The 25784-nt window shown below is 41.1% G+C and overlaps 1 protein-coding gene across 2 annotated transcripts in view; it reads right to left on the reverse strand.

The window, feature by feature from the left end:
* MGAM (maltase-glucoamylase) overlaps positions 1 to 25784 on the reverse strand; it is a 96661-nt gene that overhangs the window by 54806 nt on the left and 16071 nt on the right. For both annotated transcript variants that reach the window (XM_027538805.1, XM_027538807.1), the window contains exons 4-12: positions 15405 to 15525; positions 14179 to 14285; positions 13180 to 13331; positions 12134 to 12305; positions 8534 to 8633; positions 2571 to 2683; positions 1861 to 1986; positions 850 to 981; positions 583 to 699 (exon numbers count right to left, since the gene is read on the reverse strand). In XM_027538805.1, coding sequence (XP_027394606.1) covers positions 583 to 699; positions 850 to 981; positions 1861 to 1986; positions 2571 to 2683; positions 8534 to 8633; positions 12134 to 12305; positions 13180 to 13331; positions 14179 to 14285; positions 15405 to 15525 — 1140 coding nt within the window. The remainder of the gene's footprint in view (positions 1 to 582; positions 700 to 849; positions 982 to 1860; positions 1987 to 2570; positions 2684 to 8533; positions 8634 to 12133; positions 12306 to 13179; positions 13332 to 14178; positions 14286 to 15404; positions 15526 to 25784) is intronic.

Here is a 25784-nt window from a genome sequence, read left to right on the forward strand (position 1 = left end):
GGGAAGCAAATGAGGAAGAGTACTGTGTAATTTCAACTGATGCATCACAAGTTGTATGTTCCAACCATCAATCACTCTTCTCTATTGTCTTCCTATCCACTTCCTGTCAGACACTATGCACTCAGGTCAGCAGAGATATTAGAAGTGAAGCAGCAGATAACACTTTGATGGAAGACAAGGACAAATAGAAATTTGAGAAAGAACGTCAAACTTGTCAGATAACAGAAAAATTGAGTAAAAAAAGGAATTAAAAAGTTCCACTGGATTTCCCAATTTGAAAATAACTGGTTCCATTTGTCAGAGGAGGGATGGGGGAAAAAAGCAGACTGAGGTCAGCTAAAGAGCAAATGGGGAGTGAAGAGGGAAATATTCAGTATCTACGTCTATTGTTCAAAGGGATTTTGCTATGAAGGGAATGTAAGAGCTCAGATGGCTGGTAGGTATTTGGAGATAAAACCACAAGGGCAAGTCGATCCCCAGCAAATATGACAACTGAAAATGTAAAACAAAACAATTATACACACACACATATAACACAGCCACAGCTCCCCCTACCAGCTTCTAGCTTCCCCATTAAGTTACCTCCCCAATGAGTGGAGTCACCCCATCTGAAGTATTCACCCATATCTTCATATCTGAACCCCGGTCATACGGGCCATAGGGATTACTTAGGGAAGAGTTGTTGGAGATGGCAGGATCCTAAGAAGGAGAAAAATACAGTGAGGAACCTAGCTTTAAGCCAGAGGCACTGAAAGGAGATTGGAAATTGGGGATGAGGTGGGGAGAGGGGGCTTCAGTGACAAAGAAGAGCAAGGACCTGATGTGGGGGTATAAGAGGACTGCCCATACCACAATGATGACCAGTTTCTGTCCGTTATTGTGTAATTCTTTAACAAACTCAGGGAAGCCCTTGAAAGCTACTGGATCATAAGTGAAGTCCTTTCTTGCGTCCATGTAATCAATATCAGCATGCTGAACATCCTGAAAGGATACACAAGGTCCACAATTTATGGGCCCATCCCTAGAATCAGATTAGCTGCATCACTCTACCTTGTCTGGCCCTCTATCGTTAAAGTCCAATCTAACAGACAAACCACGACAATCACAAAAAAAATCACTAAGGCTGTCAAAACACATCCATTACCTAAATGCTATGTCATCCACAATAAAGAAGGGAAGAGGCTGTGTCTCCCACCTCCTCTCCCTCATTTGACTACCCCACATTCTGTTTTGTTGCTTCTCTTCTACTTTGAGCCTTCTTTGACATTTATTCTTTCCTAACCTTACTCTTACAAAAACAGTGGAGCCCAGAAAGAAATTGACTCCTGCTCTAGGACCTAAATGTCTGCCTCCAAGGGCATGGGGTAGAGGAGAGAAGAGGATTATTCCAGAGAACTTTGGGCTTTTCCCTTGGCATCTCTTGCAAAACCTCACTACTCATTATATAGTAGACCCATTCAAGTGCAGTCATTTAAAACATAAAAATATGTTATTACATGCATGTACTATATCCTTTCGCTAACTTAAACTAGGAAAATAAATGTCTTGAGAAGTCAAATAAAAAATTCATTATGTGAAATGTAATCAATACAGTAAGCATGTTTTACTATTAAAACATGTGGTAAGAAAAATAGAGAAAGAAACAGATTGTCTCCCAACCCCATAATTATGGTCTCTATGTACTATTTCCTGAACCAGTTGCTTTAAAGGAATGGTTGGCCCGACAAGAGTCTGGCATTCTGAATATGTAAAAATATTTTTGTTACATATTAAAAAAAAACTCAGGAGGAGAAAGTATAAACAGATGTTCTTATTCCCCAGTTCTTTTACTTTTGGAGCATTTTTTGAAATCTTACTTACATAAGGCAGATGTGCAGCGCGGTTTCTCTCCACGACTTCTTTCATGTTGTCTAGGGTTCCATAGTCATAACGACTGAGATGAAACCCAAGAGCCCAGTATGAGGGTAGGGCTGGCCGTCCAATGAGCTGAAAGAATGGTGTAAAATGAAAGTTAGGAAATACTCTGTTTTTAAAAAATTTTATTCTGAGCATTAGTTTGGGGGCACAAAATATACCCACTTCCCAACACACTATTTCATTAATGTTAGATGCTAGTCTATTTTTCCAATCATGGAGGGTAGGGTCAAATTGTTGGAGAAGGCAATGGCAAGCCACTCCAGTACTCTTGCCTAGAAAATCCCGTGGATGGAGGAGCCTGGTAGGCTTCAGTCCATGGGGTCGATACCAGTCGGACGCAACTGAGTGACCTTACTTTCACTTTTCACTTTCATGCAATGGAGAAGGAAATGGCAACCCTCTAGTGTTCTTGCCTGGAGAATCCCAGGGATGGCAGAGCCTGATGGGCTGCTGTCTATGGGGTCGCACAGAGTCGGACACGACTGAAGCGACTTAGCAGCAACTTAGCAGCAGGGTCAAATTGTAGTAGCACATTTGTAGCAGCTACTTATAATATTAACAGCATATGTTTATAAGTCACACTTATATTAAATTTCATTTTCATTGTGCTATTTAGGATTTCCTTAATCATAATGATGATATCATAAGTTTACCTCTAGATATTCTTGAACAACTTGCTCTGGAGTATTCCCCAAGAACACGTAGAAGTCAAGAATGCCCCCAATGGTGCGGTAAGTGACAGCTGGGGTGGGCTGGAGGAAAACCTCTTGAAGATTAAAAATGAAGCAAATAAACATTAGAATTTGTTCTAGAGTAATAATCACAAAGTTTTAATTTGTAGACCAGAAGATCCCTAATCATTTGAACACTAACGAAGTGATTCTAATACCTCATTTTTGTATAAAAAGGTACAAACTCTGATGGTCAAAGTCCGCCCTCACAGCATGAGAGCGGTCAAAGCATTTGTTCTTTAGCAGATTTTCATACTGGTGACTGGAGTATTTTCAGTGTTGTATCAGGATTTCATGAAAAAGAAACCAGTTTTGTGAAGGGGTTCAGAATAAGCCACCGTGGCATAAGAATGATTATAAGTTGAAGATGTTTGAGTTTCTGAAATCCCTTGTCAACCTAAACACGGAGCCTCTCATAAGCACTCTGCTGTCAGACTTCCCTGGTGGTCCAGAAGTTAAGACTTTGGCTTCCAATGCATGGGGTGTAAGTTTGACCCCTGATCAGGGAGCTAAGATACCATGTGCCTCACAGCCAAAATACCAAAACATAAAACAGAAATAGTTTGTAACAAATCCAATAAAGACTTTAAAAAATGTCCACATCAACAAAATCTTTAAAATTAAAAACTTCTAAGAAAAGAACTTACTTGTCATAAACCCCCTACCCTAGAGCAAAACTAATATTCTCTGAGACAATAAATTGGCAGCACACCCAAACAGACACGGCCACAAGAATAGCCAACTCTCACTATTCTCCTGCTGCTGCTGTTGCTAAGTCGCTTCAGTCATGTCCAACTCTGTGCAACCCCATAGACGGCAGCCCACCAGGCTCCTCCGTCCCTGGGATTCTCCCGGCAAGAACACTGGAGTGGGTTGCCATTTCCTTCTCCAGTGCATGAAAGTGAAAAGTGAAAGTGAAGTTGCTCAGTTGTTTCTGACTATTAAGCAACGCTATGGACTGCAGCCCACCAGGCTCCCCTGTCCATGGGATTTTCCAGGCAAGAGTACTGGAGTGGGGTGCCATTGCCTTCTCTGCACTATTCTCCTAAGGACTCTCTAATCTTTCCAGAAAGTCATTTGTTGTCCCATTAAATGCCTTCTCACCCCTTCAGGGAGTTATTTGTTTCATTCTAAGTAATTTTCTACCTCTACCTTAGGATGGTAATGTTAGTTGCTCAGTCATGTCTGACTCATTGCAACTCCATGGACTGTAGGCTGCTAGGCTCCTGTGTCCATGGAATTCTTCAGGCAAGAATGCTAGAGTGGGTAGCCATTCCCTTTTCCAGGGGATCTTCCCAACCCAGGGACCGAACCCAGGTCTCCTGCATTGCAAGCAGATGCTTTACCATCTGAGCCAACAGAGAAACCCATAGGATGGTATGTAAACTCTAACCCAAATTCTAACCACCCCTTTGAGCTACTTATTGAGCACTCTTGTGCATATGTATGTCACACATGTAAATAAACTCGGTCTTTCTCTTACTAACCTGTCTTTTGTCAGATTGATTCACAGGCCCCCAAATACCTAACTTAAGAGGACAGAGAGAAAAAATTTTCTCCTCAGGCATTCACAACTACAGAACATGCTCTTCCAATCCCATTACCCATCATAACTACAGAAATATAACCCAGCTACACTCACAGAGGTCATAGCCTCAGCAGATCTCATATCGAGCAAGAGCCAAACTAAAACAATGTCAGAGATGATATTATAAATTCAAAATCTCTCTAAGCCCCCATTGCAGTTCTCAAAGATGAAGTCTCCCCATCACCTTGATTTGCATTAGGGATAATGAAACTAGAATACCTCGTAACACGATACACAAAAATAAATTCAAAATGGATTAAAGACTTAAATGTAAGGCCAGAAACTATAAAGCTCTTAGAAGAAAATATAGGCAGTAGACTCCTTGACATAAATCACAGCAAGATCCTCTATGACCCATGTCCTAGGGTAATGGAAATAAAGACAAAAATAAACAAATGAGAGCTAATTAAACTTAAAAGCTTTTGCACAGCAAAGGAAACTATAAACAAGGTGAAAAGACAACCCTCAGAATGGGAGAAATAATAGCAAATGAAACAACTAACAAAAGGTTAATTTCCAAAATACACAAGCAGCTCATGCAGCTCAATATCAGGAAAACAAAAATCCCAGTCAAAAAGTGGGCAGAAGACCTAAAAAGATATTCCTACAAAGAAGACATACAGATGGCTAGTAAACACAAGAAAAGATGTTCAATGTCACTCATTTTCAGAGAGATGCAGACCAAAACTACAATGAGCAATCACCTCACATTGGTCAGAATGGCCATCAATCTACAAACAATAAATGCTGGAGAGGATGTAGAGAAAAGGAAACCCTCCTACACTGTTGGTGGGAATGTAAACTGATCAGCCACTATGGAGAATAGTATGGAGATTCCTTAAAAATCTAGGAATAAAACTACCATATGAGCCAACAATCCCACTACTGAGCATATGCCCTGAGGAAATCATAACTGAAAAAGACATGTGTACCCCAATGCTCAGTTCAGTTCAGTCACTCAGTCGTGTCTGACTCTTTGTGACCCCATGAATTGCAGCATGCTAGGCCTCCCTGTCCATCACCAACTCCCGGAGTTCACTCAGATTCATGCCCATCGAGTTGGTGATACCATCCAGCCATCTCATCCTCTGTCATCCCCTTTTCCTCCTGCCCCCAATCCCTCCCAGCATCAGAGTCTTTTCCAATGAGTCAACTCTTCTCATGAAGTGGCCCAAGTACTGGAGTTTCAGCTTTAGCATCATTCTTTCCAAAGAACACCCAGGACTGATCTCCTTCAGAATGGACTGGTTGGATCTCCTTGCAGTCCAAGGGACTCTCAAGAGTCTTCTCCAACACCACACTTCAAAAGCATCAATTTCGGTGCTCAGCTTTCTTCACAGTCCAACACTCACATCCATACATGACCACAAGAAAAACCATAGCCTTGACTAGACGGACCTTTGTTGGCAAAGTAATGTCTCTGCTTTTTAATATGCTATCTAGGTTGGTCATCACTTTCCTTCCAAGGAGTAAGCGTCTTTTCATTTCATGGCTGCAGTCACCATCTGCAGTGATTTTGGAGCCCAGAAAAATAAAGTCTGACACTGTTTCCACTGTTTCCCCATCTATTTCCCATGAAGTGATGGGACCGGATGCCATGATCTTTGTTTTCTGAATGTTGAGCTTTAAGCCAACTTTTTCACTCTCCTCTTTCACTTTCATCAAGAGGCTTTTGAGTTCCTCTTCACTTTCTGCCATAAGAGTGGTGTCATCTGCATATCTGAGGTTATTGATATTTCTCCTGGCAATCTTAATTCCAGCCTGTGTTTCTTCCAGCCCAGTGTTTCTCATGATGTACTCTGCATAGAAGTTAAATAAGCAGGGTGACAGTATACAGCCTTGACGTACTCCTTTTCCTATTTGGAACCAGTCTGTTGTTCCATGTCCAGTTCTAACTGTTGCTTCTTGACCTTCATACAGATTTCTCAAGAGGAAGGTCAGGTGGTCTGGTATTCCCATCTCTTTCAGAATTTTCCACAGTTTATTGTGATCCACACAGTCAAAGGCTTTGGCATAGTCAATAAAGCAGAAATAGATGTTTTTCTGGAACTCTCTTTTTTATGATCCAGCGGATGTTGGCAATTTGATCTCTGGTTCCTCTGCATTTTCTAAAACCAGCTTGAACATCTGGAAGTTCACGGTTCATGTATTGCTGAAGCCTGGCTTGGAGAATTTTGAGCATTACTTTACTAGCATGTGAGATGAGTGCAATTGTGCGGTAGTACATGGACACAACCTGGATGTCGACTGACAGATGAATGGATAAAGAAGTTGTGGTACATATTGTTGCTGCTGCTGTTGTTGTTCAGTCACCAAGTCATGTCCGACTCTTCATGACCCCATGGATGATAGCACACCAGGCTTCCCTCTCTCTCACCATGTCCTGGAGTTTTCCCAAGTTCATGTCCATTGAATCGGTGATTCCATCCAACCATCTCAGTAATATTCCATTGGAATATTACCAGCCATAAAAAGGAATGTATTTGAGTCAGTTCTAATGAGGTGGGTGAACCTAGAGCCTATTGTACAGAATGAAGTAAGTCAGAAAGAGGAAAAGCAAATATCATATATTAACACATACATGTGGAATCTAGAAAGATGGTACCGATGAACCTGTGTGCAATGGAGCAATGGAGATGCAGACAGACAGAACAGACTCACAGACACAGTGGGAGGACAGGGTGGATGAATAGAGTAGCACTGAATTATATACATTACCACAGGTGAAATAGATAGCTAGTGGGAATTTGCTGTACGATGCAGGGAGCTCAACCTGGTGCTCTGTGGCTACTTAGAGGGGAGGGATGGAGTGGGCGGTGGGAGAGTGGTTCAAGGGGGTTGGGACATATGTACACCTATGGCTGATTCATGTTGATGTATGGCAGAAACTAACACAACATTGTAAAGCAATTATCCTCCAATTAAAAAGGAATAAATTCTTAAAAATCGGTCTGATCAGGCTTAGAGGGAAAGGTCACAGGATCCTAGATACTCTAAGTCTACTCAACTTGTTTTCTGGTTCCTTTCAGCCACCGGAAACTGCATTTGCATTACCTCAGTCTATTCTTTGACTATCAGGTAGCTTAGAATCATCTAAGATTCAATTAAGTATCTTAGAATCATCTTGTATCACTCTAGTTATTCTCAGTCTGGTAAAAAACAAAAATCAGAGCCTAATTTTTCAAATTTCTGATTCTTTGCAAACTGATGCTTTTGTAAAATAACACAAAAATGAAACACTAGAAAAAAGGTTCGTGCATGCACTTGGATGCTATAGCAATGTTTACTTTCAGTTTCTATATTTATCTTACTGTAGACCTGAAACAGTCTGTGAACCTTCCACGAACCACACTTTGAGTGGCCCTGATCTAGTCCACTGAGTCTCAGTCGAGAAGACGGTGGGGATCAGTATCCTATGCTGATCATCAACTCTGGGATTCTGACACAATTGATCTTCCACTACAGTGACTGAATCATTTCCCTGGGATTGTATGTGATGGTGCAAGTAGAAAAATAGTTAAGAATCATTGATCTGGTCTAAAACCTTCAGAGATAAGGGAGTGAGCTACTTTCTGGAGTCCTATGCTATTACCATGAGATCTTAAACAGTCTGAAAATATTCAGCCTTCAACACTCACCCTACTTTACCTTGCTATCCTTGGTGTCTCAATGCAATATTCACTGCTCAGTTGTATCTCCTTGGTTAGGCTCAGCTATTAGAACAATTGGACTTCCCAGGTGGTTCAACGTTAAAGAATTCAGCTGCCAATGCAGGACATGCAAGACATGCAGGTTTGATCTACGAGGTGGGAAGATACCCTGGAATAGGTAATGGCAACCCACTCCAATATTCTTGCCTGGAAAATCCCATGGATGAATAAGCCTGGCGGGCTACAGTTATGGGGTCACAGTCAGACACAGAGCATGCACACGATAGAAGAATTACCTGTTTTTTTTACCAAAGCTGATATTACCCCCTGTACTGGATGGATGTCTGAGGAAGGAGAAAAATAAATTGGTAGAAACTGCCTCAGAATAGATTATAGGGAAGGTTAGCTGTTTTAACTCAAAAATAGAAAATTTTCCAACAGAACAAACAGACTGAAGAAAACCATAAGCTAGGAGAGGACACTCAACTCATGGCCACCTTGGGTCAACAAGTAATGAAATAGGGATGATACAATCAGAGAACATATGAAACCCTAAAGGGCACCATTCCTTTATCATGATGCTGTCAGAAAGGGACTGAAAGTCATTCTTGAGTAGTCTTTTCATGAATATTCCTTTAGTCTTTTACCCATGGCATTGCTGTTCAGCAGAAACACTCCAAAGGACAATCCACTAGCATCTTCAAGGCATAGGAAGAACGTCTGTGCACCATACAAGTTAGTTCCATCCTGCAGAAAGACAATTTAAAATAAAAAACTTTACAAATAAGCCCCCCGTGGCCAGAAATAGCTTAGGAAATCAGTATTAATCATGCAAGAAATGGACAAAAGAACTTGTGGTCAAAGAAGACACAGATTTCTAATACAAGGTCTATATTTGGTTGATGTTAATCAAATGAATTAGTATTTTCTTATACAATGAGTTGGCTGTGAGAGCTTATGATGTGTTAAGATGTAGGAGAACAGAAGTTTTGAAACTGTAGTTCATAACAGCTCTTCTTTATAGGTATCAAAAACAAACTTATGGTTGCTGCTGCTGCTGCTGCTGCTAAGTCAATTCAGTCATGTCCGACTTTGTGCGACCCCATAGATGGCAGCCCACGAGGCTCCCCCATCCCTGGGATTCTCCAGGCAAGAACACTGGAGTGGGTTGCCATTGCCTTCTCCAATGCAGGAAAGTGAAAAGTGAAAGTGAAGTCGCTGAGTCCTGCCCAACTCTTATCGACCCCATGGACTGCAGCCCACCAGGCTCCTCCATCCATGGGATTTTCTAGGCAAGAGTACTGGAGTGAGGTGCCATGAAGGGGAAACTTGTCGGGGTGGAGAGGGATAAATCAGAAGCTTGAGATAAACATACACACATTACTATCTATAATATAGATGACCAAAAAGGATCTACAGGGAATCTACTCAATATTTTATGATAATCTATATGAAAAAGAATGAATATATGTATATGCATAATTGAATCACTTTTCTGTACACCAGAAACTAACACAACATTGTAAATCAACTATACTCCAATAATTTTTTTTAAAAAAGCAGCTCTCCCCTCAAACAGGCTTGACCTTGACTCAAAGAGGTTTGACCTAACCCCACCTGCAAAAACTCTATCAAGTCCTAATATAAATCAGTTCAGTCCAGTTCAGTTGCTCAGTCATGTCCAACTCTTTGTGACCCCATGGACTGCAGCATGCCAGGCCTTCCTATCCATCATCAACTCCTGGAGTTTACCCAAACTCATGTCCATTGAGTCGGTGATGCCATCCAACCATCTCATCCTCTGTCGTATACAAATCAGGCACCATTTCATTTGCAACTAGATGGAGATCTATTTAAGATATCTGGTCTTTTAGTCTTTACAAGAGTAAACATTAGAACTTGAGCTGGGCTTCTAGACTTGGGAACAGTAGTTCTCAACCTGGGCCACATTCCACCTCAATTGAAACAGAGCCTCTGGAGACAGAAGCTGGCAGCTATATTTGTTGAATTTCCCAGGGTGTTTCCAAAGTATAATCATGTTTGAGAATCACTGCTCTGAGCCAGTATGTCTCAAAATTTGGTGTGCATAAAAATTCCAAAGGGACTTAATTTAAGTGTGGGTTCTAATTTAGTAGTTAGAAGAGAGAGCTGAGAGCCCAAATTTCTCATGTGGTGTTTCCTGTGCTGCATACTTGAAGCAGCAAGGATCCTAGGCTCCTTATTAAACAAGCATCAGCAGCCATATCCCAGATGACCTGCTCTGAATCAACACCTGTCCTGTTTTTCTGATAGGATGTGGTATGGTAAGGAGCATGGGCCAGGGGTTAGATCTTATCTCTGTTCCTTACAACTATTTTTTGTTGTTGTGTTTGTTGTTTAGTCGCTCAGTCGTGTCTGATTCTTTTGCGACCCCATGGACTGTAGCCCGCCGGGTTCCTCTGTCCATGGGATTTCCCAGGCAAGAATACTGGAGTGGGTAGTCATTTCCTTCTCCAGGGGATCTTCCTGATTCAGGGATCCAATCCACATCTCCTGCATTGGCAGGCAGATTCTTTACCACTGAGCTACTAGGCAAGCTCTTGTTTGGGTTTTTGGTTTTATTTATTTATTTTTTTAACATTGTGCTATTTATCTGGCTTCTCTAAACCTCAGTTTCTTTATCTGTTAGATGGAGTAATTAAATTATTTTTTGGAGTTCTTTTGGTAAATAGAGATAATGTATTTTTAAAAGTCATTTAATAAATTATTCCTCTAATTTCCTTCCATCCAGTCACTAGTTCTGCTTAATCAGGAAAGTTGCTGAACAAAACCTGAATGTAGTATTGCTGAGTCTAGAAAATAGCTCTAGTTTGAATTTTAGCAGTAAAAACAAAACAGAAAAAAAATAAAATAATAACAACAGTGAAACTTTATTCATTCTATTCTCTCACTGCCCCCAAACATTCTTCAAGGAATGAATGATTAATACAGAATTTTAGTTGATATTTTATCCTATTTTGCTGACAAATCTGGTAAGTTGGTGATTTGTAAAGGTCAACCTAAAATGTGGTGATCAGAATCAACATATTGTGCAGAATCAATATTGGTTTTTCCCACAACTAGTTAGTTCAAAAAGAAAATAAAATAAAAGTAGTTGGTATTTATTGAGCACTATGTGGCAGACACTATTATAGAGACTCTATATGTATCTGTTCATCTAATCACCATCACAACCCTATAAAGTAAGTATACTACCCCCATTTTATGAATGGGGAACTAAAGATACAGAGGAGAAACCTGCCCAGAACCATGTAACTGGTGAGTGCTGTTGTTATTGTTCAGCCACCAAATCACGTCTAACTCTTTGTGACCCCATGGACTGCAGCACATCAGGCCTCCTGTCCCTCACCATCTCCTGGAGTTTGCCCAAGTTCATGTCCATTGAGTCGGTTATGCCATCCAGCCATCTCATCCTCTGTTGCCCTCTTCTGCTACTGGTGAGTAGCAGTGCCAGAATTCAGACCCGGTAGCCTCACCCTAGCAGCTTGTTCCTAACCATTATAGTGTACTGCATGTACATCTCTTCATGACTAATAGATGGGGAAACAATGGAAACAGTGACAGATTTTATTTTGGGGGGCTCCAAAATCACTGCAGATGGTGACTGCAACCATGAAATTAAAAGACGCTTGCTTCTTGGAAGAAAAGCTAAGACCAAACTAGACAGCATGTTAAAAAGCAGAGACATTATTTTGCTGACAAAGGTCCATCTAATCAAAGCTATGGTTTTTCCAGTAGTCATGTATGGATGTGAGAGTTGGACCATAAAGAAAGCTGAGCACCAAAGAATTGATGTTTTTGAACTGTAGTGTTGGAGAAGACTCTCAAGAGTCCCTTGGACTGCAAGGAGATCCAACCTGTCCATCCTAAAGGAAATCAAACCTGAATATTCATTGGAAGGACTAATGCTGAACCTGAAGTGAAAAACTGACTCATTTGAAAAGACCCTGGTGCTGGAAAAGATTGAAGGCAGGAAGAGAAGGGGATGACACAGGATGAGATGGTTGGATGGCATCACTGACTCAATGGAAATGAGTTTGCACAAGCTCCGGGAGTTGGTGATGGACAGGGAAGCCTGGTGTGATGCAGTCTATGGAGTTGCAAAGAGACAGACACAACTGAGCGACTGAACCAAACTGTACTGCTAGGAGTGACCTTCATGAAGAGGCTATGATATTTAGTGAAGGGGGACCCATCTGAAAGCTTACCCCATTGGGGGTTGTGTCCCTGGCAAATATGGGCCAGGTCTTCCAGTTCATGTCATGCCGGTACTGCTGGTGCACGTGTTCTCCCAGCCCATACACGTTGGCACTAGGCAGTCGGATGGAGAGCTGCAGGAACTGGTGAGCAAACAGCAGGGGCCCGATGCTGGAGTCAAACCTGGACAAAGGTAGAAAACATGGGACAGGTGGGCAAGTAGTGTGGAGAGAATGCAGCTGCTTAGAAAATTGTTCTTATGGCTCAAAGACTCAGTGTGCTGTGCTGGGCTGTGCTCAGTCACTCTGCTGCATCCACCTCTTTGTGACGCCATGGACTGTAATCCACCAGGCTCCTCTGCCCATGGGATTGTCCAAGCAAGAATACTGGAGTGGGGTGCCATTTCCTTCCCTAGGAGATCTTCCCAACCCAGGGATGGGACCCAGGGATCTCCTGCATTGGAGACTGGATTGGATCTCCTGCATTGGATTATTTACCACTAATGCCACCTGGGAAGCCTTCAAAGACTCAATGCTCCCTGTTTAATTGGCTCCATTTGCCCTCCTGTGATATTTTCCAATGGATAACAAGAAAGAGATTAGGTATCATTTGGCACATTTCTTAGATTTGTCCCCCTAATACTCTATTATGTGATCAGATTACTCTTACATTATAGTAGATGCTCCACAGACAGCTACTGGTGCATAGGTGTTAGAAAGATGGGAGGAAAAAAAGGACAATAAAGAGGAAAAATGACCTAATGGAAGGAAGAAAAAGAAAAAGGACACAGCCCAGTGCCTGGCCTTTAATAAATGCTTCGTAATAACAGAGGAGGAAGAGGAGAAGGGAGGGGGAGAAAGAGAAATAGTGGAGTAGGAAGAAAGAAAGAGGCAGAAAGGCAGTGAAAAATATGCATTTGAAGGTGGAGAGTCTATTCACCATCAATGAGCTTACAGCCTTCTAGAATATTATAGAAAGGCATTCTTTTTCATGTTTACAAACCTCCCTCCTCCATAACCTTCAGACTCAGCTCTCTAGGTAAGTTTCCAAAACTTACAGAACACGATTGTTGCTCGTTCTGATCACTTTGATGCCAAATGGCTGTTTGGAGACCTCAACTTTATACGTCAAGGAAGAGGCAGCATTTCCTGTGAAGGGTTGCACATGTTCATGGGGCACTTCGTATCTGTTCTGGTTTTGGTCAGTTAACTGTCCAGAGAGGTTAGCAAAAAAAAGTCAAAATGAAAACATCTCTACTTTCTCTAAAACAGAAGCATGCCTACCAACACCATGCTTCCCAACACCTATGCTCCTGGCACTGGAATTTGGGCAGCAGATGACATTCTAATCTGAAATTATATCACCCATTTCAGATGTTTAACCCTTGGACGTAAGTTAGTTTTTAGGTAGAAACATACACTGTAAGTCTGCAGACATGACTTATCTCTAGAATTTTCAAAGCTGTGATCATTCTTTTCTTCCCCTCCCTACCACATTTCACATGGGGTATCGAGGGAAAATTCATGAAAGCCAAAACTCACCAGTGAACCCTATAATACATATCTGGGAACTTATCACACTGAAGGAAGGCAATAGGTACCTTCAACATACAGGTGCTAAGTAAGAACATGACAGTAGAGAAAAATACTCTACTAGCAAATTTTTCTCTTTTGTAGTCCTCAGGAAGGGAACAAGAACCTCTCAAAATTTTTTCTAAATAAGCAGGTATCATGTGATACCACTTATATGTGGAACCTAAAATATGACACAAATGAATGTATTTACAAAAGAAAAAGACACAAAGACATAGAAAACAAACTTATGGTTACCAAATGGGAAAGGGGGTTGAGGAGGGATAAACTAGGAACTGGGGATTAACAAATGAAATCTATAATACATAACATATATTAACATATATATGATACATAACAAAACTATAATATATAGCATAAATATTTAAGAACAAGGTCCTACTGTAAAGCACAGGAAACTATATTCAATATCTTGTAATAAACTGTAATAGAAAATAATATGAAAAATATAAATAAACTACAACCTTAAAATGGAAACGGTTAGATGTCTGGTATTCTGCTGTGAGAAGGACATTGTTGACATCATTTCCAAACAGAGGTGAAGACAACCTTTTCAGCTGGGCTGTGAATCCTAACATGAAAAGGAAGAGAGTTTTCAGAGCCAGCTGTGTAAATTCACAAACAACAGCCACATACAAGTAAGCTTTGTGTCAAAGAGGTTGGCGAAAAGCCTTTACTTCCCATCAGAAGAGGAGACACAGATGTGGACCTCATCATACACACATACCACATTGGACCAGATTCTGAAGCTAGGTATTGCTATTACCTTATTCAAAAGCTATGCCTCTCTTCTCCAAAATCTGAACAGAAACATCCTTCTCCTTCCATCAGCCCACCAGTCACTCCTATACCCTTTACACTCTCAGTCCTCAATGCGTTCATATCCATTATTCCCTCTCTGTTGTCTTCATGTTACATCACAGGTGATCGTAGGCACTAATGCCATCTCCTTAGTTAGGTGACACACCAGATGAGAGTCCAGACCTTCTTAGAAAAGTCCATCGGGCCAAGAGGCCCTGGAGGAAGAGCATGCCTCTTCCTTTATGCTAAGAGCCTCCCCCAAGTGGTCAACTTCTGTTACCCCCAGAATCTTCATTATTATGCCTGTATTTTATGATGGGAGAAAAGAAGGGGGGATGTTTAGTCCATGAACAGTGACACTAACTAGCTAACTTTAATAAAATGCTGATAAAATTGGAATTGTTTCCATATCACTAAAATTGCATTATATTAGAGCTGTTGGTAGTCTCAGAGGTGACTGAGTCCAAAACTCTCTCTTTAAAAGTTAGAAACTTGGGGAACAAAGAGATCACAAGGGATGGACAAGGTTACATAAGGAAATGGCAACCCACTCCAGTATTCTTGCCTGAAAAATCCCATGGACAGAGGAGTCTGGTGGGCTACAATCCAAGGGGCCACAAGGAGTTGGACCCAACTGAGTGCACTCGCACACACATAAGGACAAAGACAGGAACAGGACATGTCTCCCAACTCTTAAGACAGAGAGTGATCTTTTCCCTTGATGCCAAAATAGATTCCAGTCCATGCTTAAGGGCAGTGCCCATCCTATCACAGGCCCTGTGGCTGCACAGAGCAACACCCTGCCTACTGCTACAGCTCTCTCCTGCAGTGTATAGAGCCACCCTCCAGAGGACCTGTAGTTCCTTCTTCAGGGCACAGTTCGGCTTACCTGCATTTGTGTTCACGAGGTCGCCCCCTACTTGATAGCCATGACTTTTAGAATAGTAGCACCAGGGCATACTTATGGTTCCCTGAGGACTCCAGCAACAGCCACGCTGGTCACAGGTAGCCTGAAATAAGACATCAGACAGAGTAACTCCATTCATTGATAAATGTGATTGGAGCTTGTGGTCTCATGAACCTTGTTTTACAAATAAGTAACCTGATAGTCAGAGGAATCGTGCCACAGCCCAGTCAAAGCAGTGTTTGCCCTCAAAACTCATTTTTCTGGCTAACATCTTTCTTTGTTATTGTTATCCTATAACACTATATGATTGCAGTGCATTCTATACCTCTCATCAGAATAAACCTGATAAATTTATTTAATGATTCTAAACTACAGTATAGTTATATCACCAGGAAGCCAAAATAACAAATAACAAATAACAGCTTCATTAATTTTGGTTTTGGCTTTTTAAAAAAGGACTTTGCAATTAACTTTATTCAGAAGCTTTGAAATCAAAGTAAATTTGCTTTGACTTTTAAATGTGTATATTATATATCTGTGTATTTAGTATAGGTGACATATATGCATATATATTATGTATATTCATAAATATATATACACATTTTTATATATAGTCTCTCAGTTCATCCCAAGGCAGAAAGCAACTGTTCCATGAAACCCAAATAGATTCTAATTCTTATTTTAAAAAGTTGCATGCCTTTAACTAAATTAAGACTCAATCACATGGATACTACAGGCTACCCAGGTGGCACTAGTGGTAAAGAGCCCTCCTGCCAACAGAAGAAACATGAGAGATGTGACTTTGATCCCTGGGTGGGGAAGATCCCCTGGAGAAGGAAATGGCAACACACTCCAGTATTCTTGCCTGGAAAATCCCATGAACAGAGGAGCCTGGCAGGCTACAGTCCATAGGGTCACAAAGATAGGACATGACTGAAGCGACTCAGCCTGCACGCACATGGATAACTAAAATGAAGACAATTGCTTTCTCATATCAACTAATCTGGAAGAAGCAGTCAAATTAAATACAACAAAATGCAAAGAAAGTGCTCCTCTTGAAATATTATAGCAAAAATAATAGGTTGTAGCTTCCAAGATCAGATTACAGAATGTCTCCTGTCTTACTCCCTGTCTTTCCCTTGTTCTGTTGGAGCCCTCACTCTGGGAGAAGTGAGGTGCTGGACTGCAGAGTGACCCACATGGTGAGGAACCGAGAGAGGTCTGTGGCCCACACCCAGCAAGGAACTCAGGCCCTCAGCCAAACCATCCTTGAGCGGCTGAATTCTGCTAATAATTACAGTAATCACAACACTCTCCCTTGAAAAGGATCATCCCTCCATCCCAGCAGACACCTTGACCACAGTCTGTCAGAAGCCTGTTGGCCAAGAGCACCCAGATACACAGAGGCCAGATTTCTGACCATAGAAACTGTGAGGAAATAATGTTTGCTGTGCCAAGCCATCATTTTGGAGATAATTTCTTCCACAGCAACAGATAACGAGCACACCCTGCTACATTTTACAGATGAAGAACCTCAGGCCACAGAACTCAAAGTTCACAGGGGTGAAGTGATTTGCCAAAGCTCACTAAGTTAGCTACTGAGAAGGCAAGGATCAAAATTTAGTTCTCTTGTCTGTTTCTTTGTTTCCGTAGTCTGGGTTAAGTATCTGCTGAACATACTTTCAGGGGGATATGGGAATGCTTTATGAATGTAAGACACATAAAAACTGCTTAGCTATATAAACAATTAGATTTAATCAAATGCTAATTTTTTTATTAATAACTGATATTAAAGATCAAAAAATGGTGTTCTTCTATGGCTTCTATTGCTATGGAATCAGGCTTCATTGTGAACTCAACTAGTCCGCAGGTTTTGTTTTTTCTTTTCAAAACCCATTCAGATGAAACTTCAGTATAACAGGAAAAGAGAAAGGTGTTGAAAAGAGTGTTAAGTAGAATGGTTTCAGGATGCTCCCCAGAGCTTAATAATCTCTTCATTGAACTGGAAAGGGCAAAGATCAAAGAGTGGCCCAGGCAGCGGGAGAAGTGCTGGCTGCCTGGAAACCCCAGGCCCTGCAGCTGAGCTAAGCAGTGATGAGAAGCAGTGTGGGAAGAAGCAGAGCCCAGGGACACAGACAAGAGATTAAAGAGTATGCGAAATATCGGAAGTGAGTTGCAGAGAAAAGCTATGAAAAACACAACATGAACAGGATCAAAGGCACAGAAAAAGAATCACACCTAAACCCAAGACACAAAACACCCCTTGAAGTCAAACCTAAGGATTAAAATTTAAGAGAAGCTGCCAAAATAATATAGGGTGTAGCATTTTCAATACAGTGCTAAGGGGAAAAAATTCTTAATGCAAAAAATAAGGAAAGAAAACATGTATACAGGAGTGAAGGTGAGTGGGGAGCAGTACATGAAAAAAAGAACAAGTGGAAAACACGAAATGAGACTGTACTTTTTCAGGTCAATTACTATATGGCTTAATTAATTTAGAAAACAAAGATGATCTGATTACATTTACAGAAATACATTCAGCTGAAGTTGCTTATAGACAGCACACCCAAAATTTAAGCTTAAAAAAGCACAGAAAATGGGGGAAACAGCTATGTGAGAAGAATACTAACCAAAGACTGCTGCTAAGTCACTTCAGTCGTGTCCGACTCTGTGTGACCCCATAGACAGCAGCCCATCAGGCTCCCCCGTCCCTGGGATTCTCCAGGCAAGAACACTGGAGTGGGTTGCCATTTCCTTCTCCAATGCGTGAAAGTGAAAAGTGAAAGTGAAGTCGCTCAGTTGTGTCTGACTCTTCGAGACCCCATGGACGGCAGCCTACCAGGGTCCTCCATCCATGGGATTTTCCAGGCAAGAGTACTGGAGTGGGGTGCCATTGCCTTCTCTGAACCAAAGACTAGAACAACTATAGTAATAGCTGACAAGTAGACTTTAAGTAAATATTCATTATTAGGGAGACACAGAGTCAGTATATGAAGATGAAAGCTCACCAGGAAGATATGACATCTCAAATCTGATATGCACCTGATAATAAAGACTCAGGAAAAAAAATTTAAAGAATCAAAACGTAAACCCGAAAAAGATATTAATTATATCATGGACTAGTTTTAAAGAACTCCCTCAGTAATTGATAGATAAAGTAGACAAAAAAGTAAAGCTACTTTGCTTTTTGCTTAATAGATACATACAGGCTCCTACACTAAGACAGAGGGAGACACTGGGTTGAACTCAGAGATGGTGAGAAACCAGACGCTGAAGACACTGTTTGTTGAGCTCTGCTCCACCTGAGCCTTTCTCCTCCACCCTTCAATCCTTCTTAACATTTAGAGAGAGGAAAAGAAACAAAAAAGCAAGTATTTAGCATCATAGTCAAACTTGAAAGAAAAAGGAAACCTAGAATCTAGTCTTATCCATGAATGTAAAAACCTAAAATAGCACATAGCTTTAACAAAATAAATCAGCCACATATTAAATAAAGAGCAGGTGGTGTTTCTCCCAGAAACACAAGAATTGTTTAATACTAGGTAACCCACTGGCACCCCACTCCAGTACTCTTGCCTGGAAAATCCCATGGGCGGAGGAGCCTGGTGGGCTGCCGTCCATGGGGTCACGAAGAGTCAGACACAACTGAGCGACTTCACTTTCACTTTTCACTTTCATGCACTGGAGAAGGAAATGGCAACCCACTCCAGGGTTCTTGCCTGGAGAATCCCAGGGATGGCGGAGCCTGGTGGGCTGCTGTCTATGGGGTCACACAGAGTCGGACACGACTGAAGCGACTTAGCAGCAGCAGCAGCAGCAGGAAACCCACTGTATAATTTGTCATAACTTATTAAAGGAAGTGCACAATACAACCCTTTAAATTGATCAGCTATTCAAGATAAAATTCTTGGCAAACTGAGAATAAAAGTAAATTTCTTAGTTGGATAATGGGTATCTACCTAAAACTTATAATAAGCATCTCACTAAATGTGAAATGTTAGAAACATTCCCTTTAAAATCAGAAAAAAAGGTAGATGACCCATATCTATGACTTATTATAATTAAATATGTATAGGAGGTCCTAACACTACAAGACTAATAAGAAAATAAAATTTGCTGTATGACTCAGGGAATTCAAACTGGGGCTTTGTGACAACAGAGAGGGGTGGGATGGGGTGGGAAGTGGGAGGGAGGTTCAAAAGGGAGAGGACATATCTATATCTATGGTTTATTCGTGTTGATGTATGGCAGAAACCAACAACAATATTGTCAAGCAATTATCCTTCAATTAAAAATAAATGTTTTACACGTGTACACCTGTGGTGGATTCATGTTGATGTATGGCAAAACCAATACAATATTGTAAAGTAATTAGCCTCTAATTAAAATAAATAAATTTAAATTAAAAATATATATGTTTTAAAAAGAAATATAAATTAATTAATTTTTTTAAAACTGTAAAACAAAAAGGATGAAGCTAAGACGTCATTATTTTCTGACATAATATTGTGTAATTAAAATCCAAGAAAATTTGTAGAAATAAATTTATACTAAATAAGTTAATTATTATATTAGATCTTCTGTTTTCTTTTAAAGTTATAAATTTTTTTCCTTTTTTGCTTTTAGTGTTCCTGGAATTGTTCCTTGAGATTGAGCTTGATTACACTAAAATATAAAACATCTGATCATTAAGACAGCATAAAATAGGTTAACACCACCTCATTACAGCAGAAGACATTTGCAACAGGTATAATAAAAACAAGGAAGAGAATCTAGAATAAGGTGAGCAAGAAATGTGTACAAATCAGAATGAGTTGAAAATAAGATAAGACTACATATGCCTTGGAATGTGTTGATCATTAGGTCATTAGGAAGCAGCAGATCTAAGATTAAATTGAAAAATCAGGACCTCAGCAACTGTAGCATTTATAAAAGATAGAAAGCAAGGTTGCAAGGACAAACGCAAACAGGCGAGAAGGAAACATCCCAGGTGCGATGAGAGTCAGCATGAGTGAGTCAGAATTAGCCATCTCCTGCTGCTGGAGGGAAAGGGTCCACAGTGGGCCTTGCTCATTCAGCCCTGCCAACCATCCTATATCAGGTACTGGTTCCTCTAACCCTCCATCCCTCCATCCTGTTCTTACTATACTGTCCAGTGGCTCTCCACATGCTTTATGTTTACCAATACCTGCTCTGATCAAAATTAGAATGGATAAAATGGCTGCATGTCTCTGACACATGCACCATCAGGAGATGAGGTCTACCATTGACTGAATCTGGGCTGGCCTCTGACTGATTCGAGCAACAGAGTGTAAAAAAAATGATGCTACATAGGCACCAGGTCTCATCTTGCCTTTAGAGGCTTGGCAGCTTTATCTCCATCTCCTGCAGCCCCAAGCTGCTGTGTAAGAAGTTGAACTATCCTGCTAGAGAGATTACTGACAGAGAGAGAAGGACTCTGAGACCATATGGAAAGGTGGTGGGGCCCAGGTGAGGTGAACCTCAGAACCATCTTCACCAAGGTGCCAGACATGAGTGAAGCCATCCTGGACCCTCCAGAGCCCATCAGCCTGCAAGTGTTCTGGTGTAGCCATCCCAGTCCACACCACACAGAACAGAAGAACCATCCAGCCAAACCCTTCCCAAATCTCTGACCCATAAAAATGGGAGATGTTACAAAGCGATTGCTGTTCTGCATTTGGAGTAGTTCATTTGGCAGCAGTGAATAAATACAGAGACCACGCTAAGAAAGAAAATAGGGTACCTAAACAATTTAAGTCTGGTTTTTTTGGTCCAACATGGAGGGAATGTGGAGCAGGTATGAAGCAGCAGGGCTCATAGCTGCCTAGCTCTTCTCAGAACAGTTTTATCACTGACCTACAGGGAATCCGAAAACACTGGATGCATTCATTCAAATGAACTAGATCCCAAATCCAGATATAAATACATTTTTAACTATTCAGTTTCTGTATCTCTCCTGCCCTCTGTTGTTATGAATAATAAAGACTTTTCTAAAATGCCAGGAAAGCTTGATGTTGTGAATAAATGTAGAACCAGAAAGTTTTTACACAAAGGCAATAAAAGTGAGGAAAGGTATCCCATTCTCAAATACTGGCAGCAATTTTACAAGTTGAAAAATACTTAACAAAAGACTTCCAGATCACCTTCTACTTAGTCAGACATTACCTGAACACTTTTATGTTCAGCAAATTTTACAAGTTAGTGAAATTAATCTCAATTTGTTAAAGTGCCTTCAGTTCAGTCCATTTCAGTCGCTCAGTCATGTCCGACTCTCTTCAACCCCATGAATCGCAGCACGCCAGGCCTCCCTGTCCATCACCAACTCCCGGAGTTCACTCAGACTCACATCCATCGAGTCAGTGATGCCATCCAGCCATCTCATCCTCTGTTTTCCCCTTCTCCTCTTGCCCCCAATCCCTCCCAGCATCAGTCTTTTCCAATGAGTCAACTCTTCGCATGAGGTGGCCAAAGTACTGGAGTTTCAGCTTTACATCATTCCTTCCAAAGAAATCCCAGGGCTGATCTCCTTCAGAATGGACTGGTTGGATCTCCTTGCGGTCCAAGGGACTCTCAAAAGTCTTCTCCAACACCACAGTTCAAAAGCATCAATTCTTCGGCGCTCAGCTTTCTTCACAGTACAACTCTCACATCCATACATGACCACTGGAAAAACCATAGCCTTGACTAGACAGACCTTTGTTGGCAAAGTATTGTCTCTGCTTTTCAATGTGCTATCTAGGTTGGTCATAACTTTCCTTCCAAGGAGTAAGTGTCTTTTAATTTCATGGCTGCAGTCACCATCTGCAATGATTTTGGAGCCCCCCAAAATAAAGTCTGACACTGTTTCCACTGTTTTCCCATCCATTTCCCATGAAGGGATGGGACCGGATGCCATGATCTTCATTTTCTGAATGTTGAGCTTTAAGCCAACTTTTTCACTCTCTTCTTTCACTTTCTTCAAGAGGCTTTTTAGTTCCTCTTCACTTTCTGCCATAAGGATGGTGTCATCTGCATACCTGAGGTTATTGTGCCTTAATTATAGATAATATCGTAATATGCACTTTAAGTTTGGTTTAGAAAGTTAACCTGACCACTTCTTTCTATCCCATAGTGAAGTCTGACAACAAAGAACATGCCATGTCTACAATTCTTATGATCTAGAATCTCGAGTCCCCTAAATTATAGTACAGTGAAGTTCACAGAACATCTGTCAGGGCCTCAGAGGCACTATTTTAAAATCTTGTTAACTACAGCGTTTAGTAGCACTCCTGGCACTTGCTCAGTAGTCATTTGTTAATGAATAAATTTCAGTGCCCACATTGTCTCATGTCACTGATAAGGTCTTAACAGTCTGCAAGGGAAATGTGACTTAGTGACCAAGTGGCAGAGTTTTTCAGAAGTACAGCCAAGATCAGAAGTTAATACCCTGGCTCACCTAACATGCTGCTGCCCAATGGCTACATTATCGGTTCAAGACAACTTAAGTCTATATTCAGGCTTTTGCAGCTCACTGCCCTTCCCAGTACAATGGCCCTTAATTAATGTTGTGTGGACACAGAGTAATTCTGAGGTTGGAGACTAACAATGATCTGATATATACTTGCTAATATACTGTAAAACTTGCTCCATTAAACACTTATTGATAAACTGGAATTTGGAAAAAGACATAATAAGTAGATAACTACCAAGTGTGTTTTTTATCAAATATGACAAAGTTTCTGAATAAGAAATAGGGTGACAACTCAAATATCATCGAAAGATTACCATTAGTATTATTATTAATCTTATCCACAGGAAACACATAATTGCAAAGTGTTCTCAGCTTAACTAAATGGTTCCTCAGGGATTGCAGGTTTAACCATGTAAATCTCTTTTTATACAATACATTCCAATCCTGAAAACCAAAGATTTGAAAATTATTACCTACCAGATCTCTCCCAAGCTGGATATCTGGAATTTATGCTAAATATTTCTGCTCCCTGCCATCAGTGGGATCGTTCAACTAAATTCTGGAATAGTGGATTAAAAGGCTTCACCAGCGAAGTGGAAAGTGATACGCTCTTTCGGAATGGAGAGGTTCAGGGTAAGTATAGGGTGTGAGCTAAATTGCTTCAGTCATGTCTGACTCTTTGCTACCCTATGTACTGTAGCCTGCCTGGCTCCTCTGTCCATGGGATGTGCCAGGCAAGAATATTGGAGGGGGTTGCCATACCCTCCAGCTGTCCCTAAAATCTGCATGGGTAGGATGGTCTAAGCGACACTACAGAGGCACAGAAAAGGGTAATTAGGGTCCTAGACGACAGAAGGAAGTGTTTGAATATTACCCAATGCATCACAATGTATGCTGTAGGTAATCTAGTTAGGTAGATATGAAATGAAAGTAGGGTGATCAGGACAGCGCTTCAACCCTGCATGTAATTAAATAGGCAGGAGGGGCAGAAATGGAATTCAGAAGAAATGCTTGCAGGCTACTGAGGAATCCAGGCATGAAGTAAATGTGACTTCATGCCTGGATTACTCAGTCTTACTCAGTACTTGAGTATAACAGCAGTGAGAATGGAAATGATGTGTTTTTTCTAGAAAATATCGTTAAGAAAAATGTTTTTAAATACATGAAATACTGACCAAAAGCACTGAGAGGAAGAGTCAAGCAAAAGTTATGCTGTTCCAGCCCCATAGACTAGAAGCATAACAGAACTGCCCAGACAAATCTGCAGTTGAGACAGGAAAGCAAATTTGGTGAGAAGGTGGTGCGTTCCAGCGCCGTGATTGTGAGACATCCAGGTGAGGATGCCCTGTAACCAGCTGCTAGTCCAGAACTAGAGATCAGGACTAGAGGTTTAGCTACTAATAACTGAGCCATCTTTCCTTCTGAGACCCATGAAAGGGGCTCTTTGAGCCTGTTCTCTCTAAAAAGGCTCCCAAGAGCAACTGGGGGGTGGTTGACAGATGACTTTATTCTGTCCCGGACACAGGATTCCCTCCCTTTACTGGGATAAGAAACAATGGAATTTACAACAAAGAATCATCTGAAGGGAGATTTATACTGTTAATTCTTCAACCCCAGAGGAGAGAAGGTGAGAGGAGTAAGAAAACATTATAGCAATGGCCTCAGCAGTAAGACATGGTGCCCAGCCTGGTGTCATGTTCATAATTTCTTCCCACTTCCCTCCCCCATATAGCCTTAATACTTTCCTTCAATAAATACACTTACCTATATGTATATAGATACTTTAATATTAAGTATCTGTGTAGCTATTTATCTATATCTATACACACGCATATACATCATTACCCATAGAATCAGAGCCTCTCAACAACAGCCTGGATCAGCATATAGCACCCAGGATACTTAAAACACACAACAGATTACCTAAGAAATACCGTCTATGAAAAACCCAACCCCTGAAAGTGCTTTCTAGAGTCTTTCCCTCTGGCTGCGCTGAGGAGGAGCAGGCCGGTGACTGAATGCCAAGATCATAGATTAATTCCTTGGGTATAACACATAGAAGAAAGGCAAAGGTTGTTTACTGAACTACGATCTTGATACCACAGCGTTTATTAAAAGGCCTTATAATAAAACGAAAGACCAATTCCTGAGGCAGCAGTGACATGTGACGTTCACGTGGCCAGCAACAAGACGGGGTGTTGCAGGAGGGTGAACAGACCGAAGATGCATTAGTCTTCCAGGCAGGCTTCTGAGCAAGTAGTTTCCTAGCACGCTATCACAGGGGCAGGTAAACGGGTGTGGATCAGCTTTCTGGAAACATCCTGCTTCGGCACAACCTGCCTAGACCACAACTTCCCATTCCTGTCGACAAAGCAGCGCAGCGATGGTCCTCTACAGCAAGCTCCAATCTGCCTTATAGTCCCGAACACTACATGCTCTCTGGCGCCCATCCTGTAACTGGCCACACGGGACCACTCGCTATGTCCCGTGTGTGCCCCACACGTCCTCTTCTGTCACTTCTGTCACTGTCTCCTCTTTTCTGAACTCACTTTCCCTTTCTCTCATCTCTGTCAAAAATCCTACTTACTGCTAATTCCAGACCACCACCTTCTCCTTGGTGATAATCTCTTCTGTTTTGTGATCCACACAGTATTTTATTTACAACTTATAAATTTTTGTTTTATAGTCTTGTTATTTATTTACTTCAGTTATCTCCTCTACCTATTGAATCTATCATCTAAAACACTAAACTTGTTGACATTTGGCCCCAGATTGAAGTGCCTTCTTTTTCTTTCTCTCTTCTACCTTCTTTTTCCTTTATTTCTACATCTTTTATTCTCTCTCTTCTTAGTTTCTGATTATTATTTCGTTCAGCCCTCAGTGGCTTCTCC

The sequence above is a fragment of the Bos indicus x Bos taurus genome, chromosome 4, assembly GCF_003369695.1.
Source record: "Bos indicus x Bos taurus breed Angus x Brahman F1 hybrid chromosome 4, Bos_hybrid_MaternalHap_v2.0, whole genome shotgun sequence".
Classification (NCBI taxonomy): Eukaryota; Metazoa; Chordata; class Mammalia; order Artiodactyla; family Bovidae; genus Bos; species Bos indicus x Bos taurus.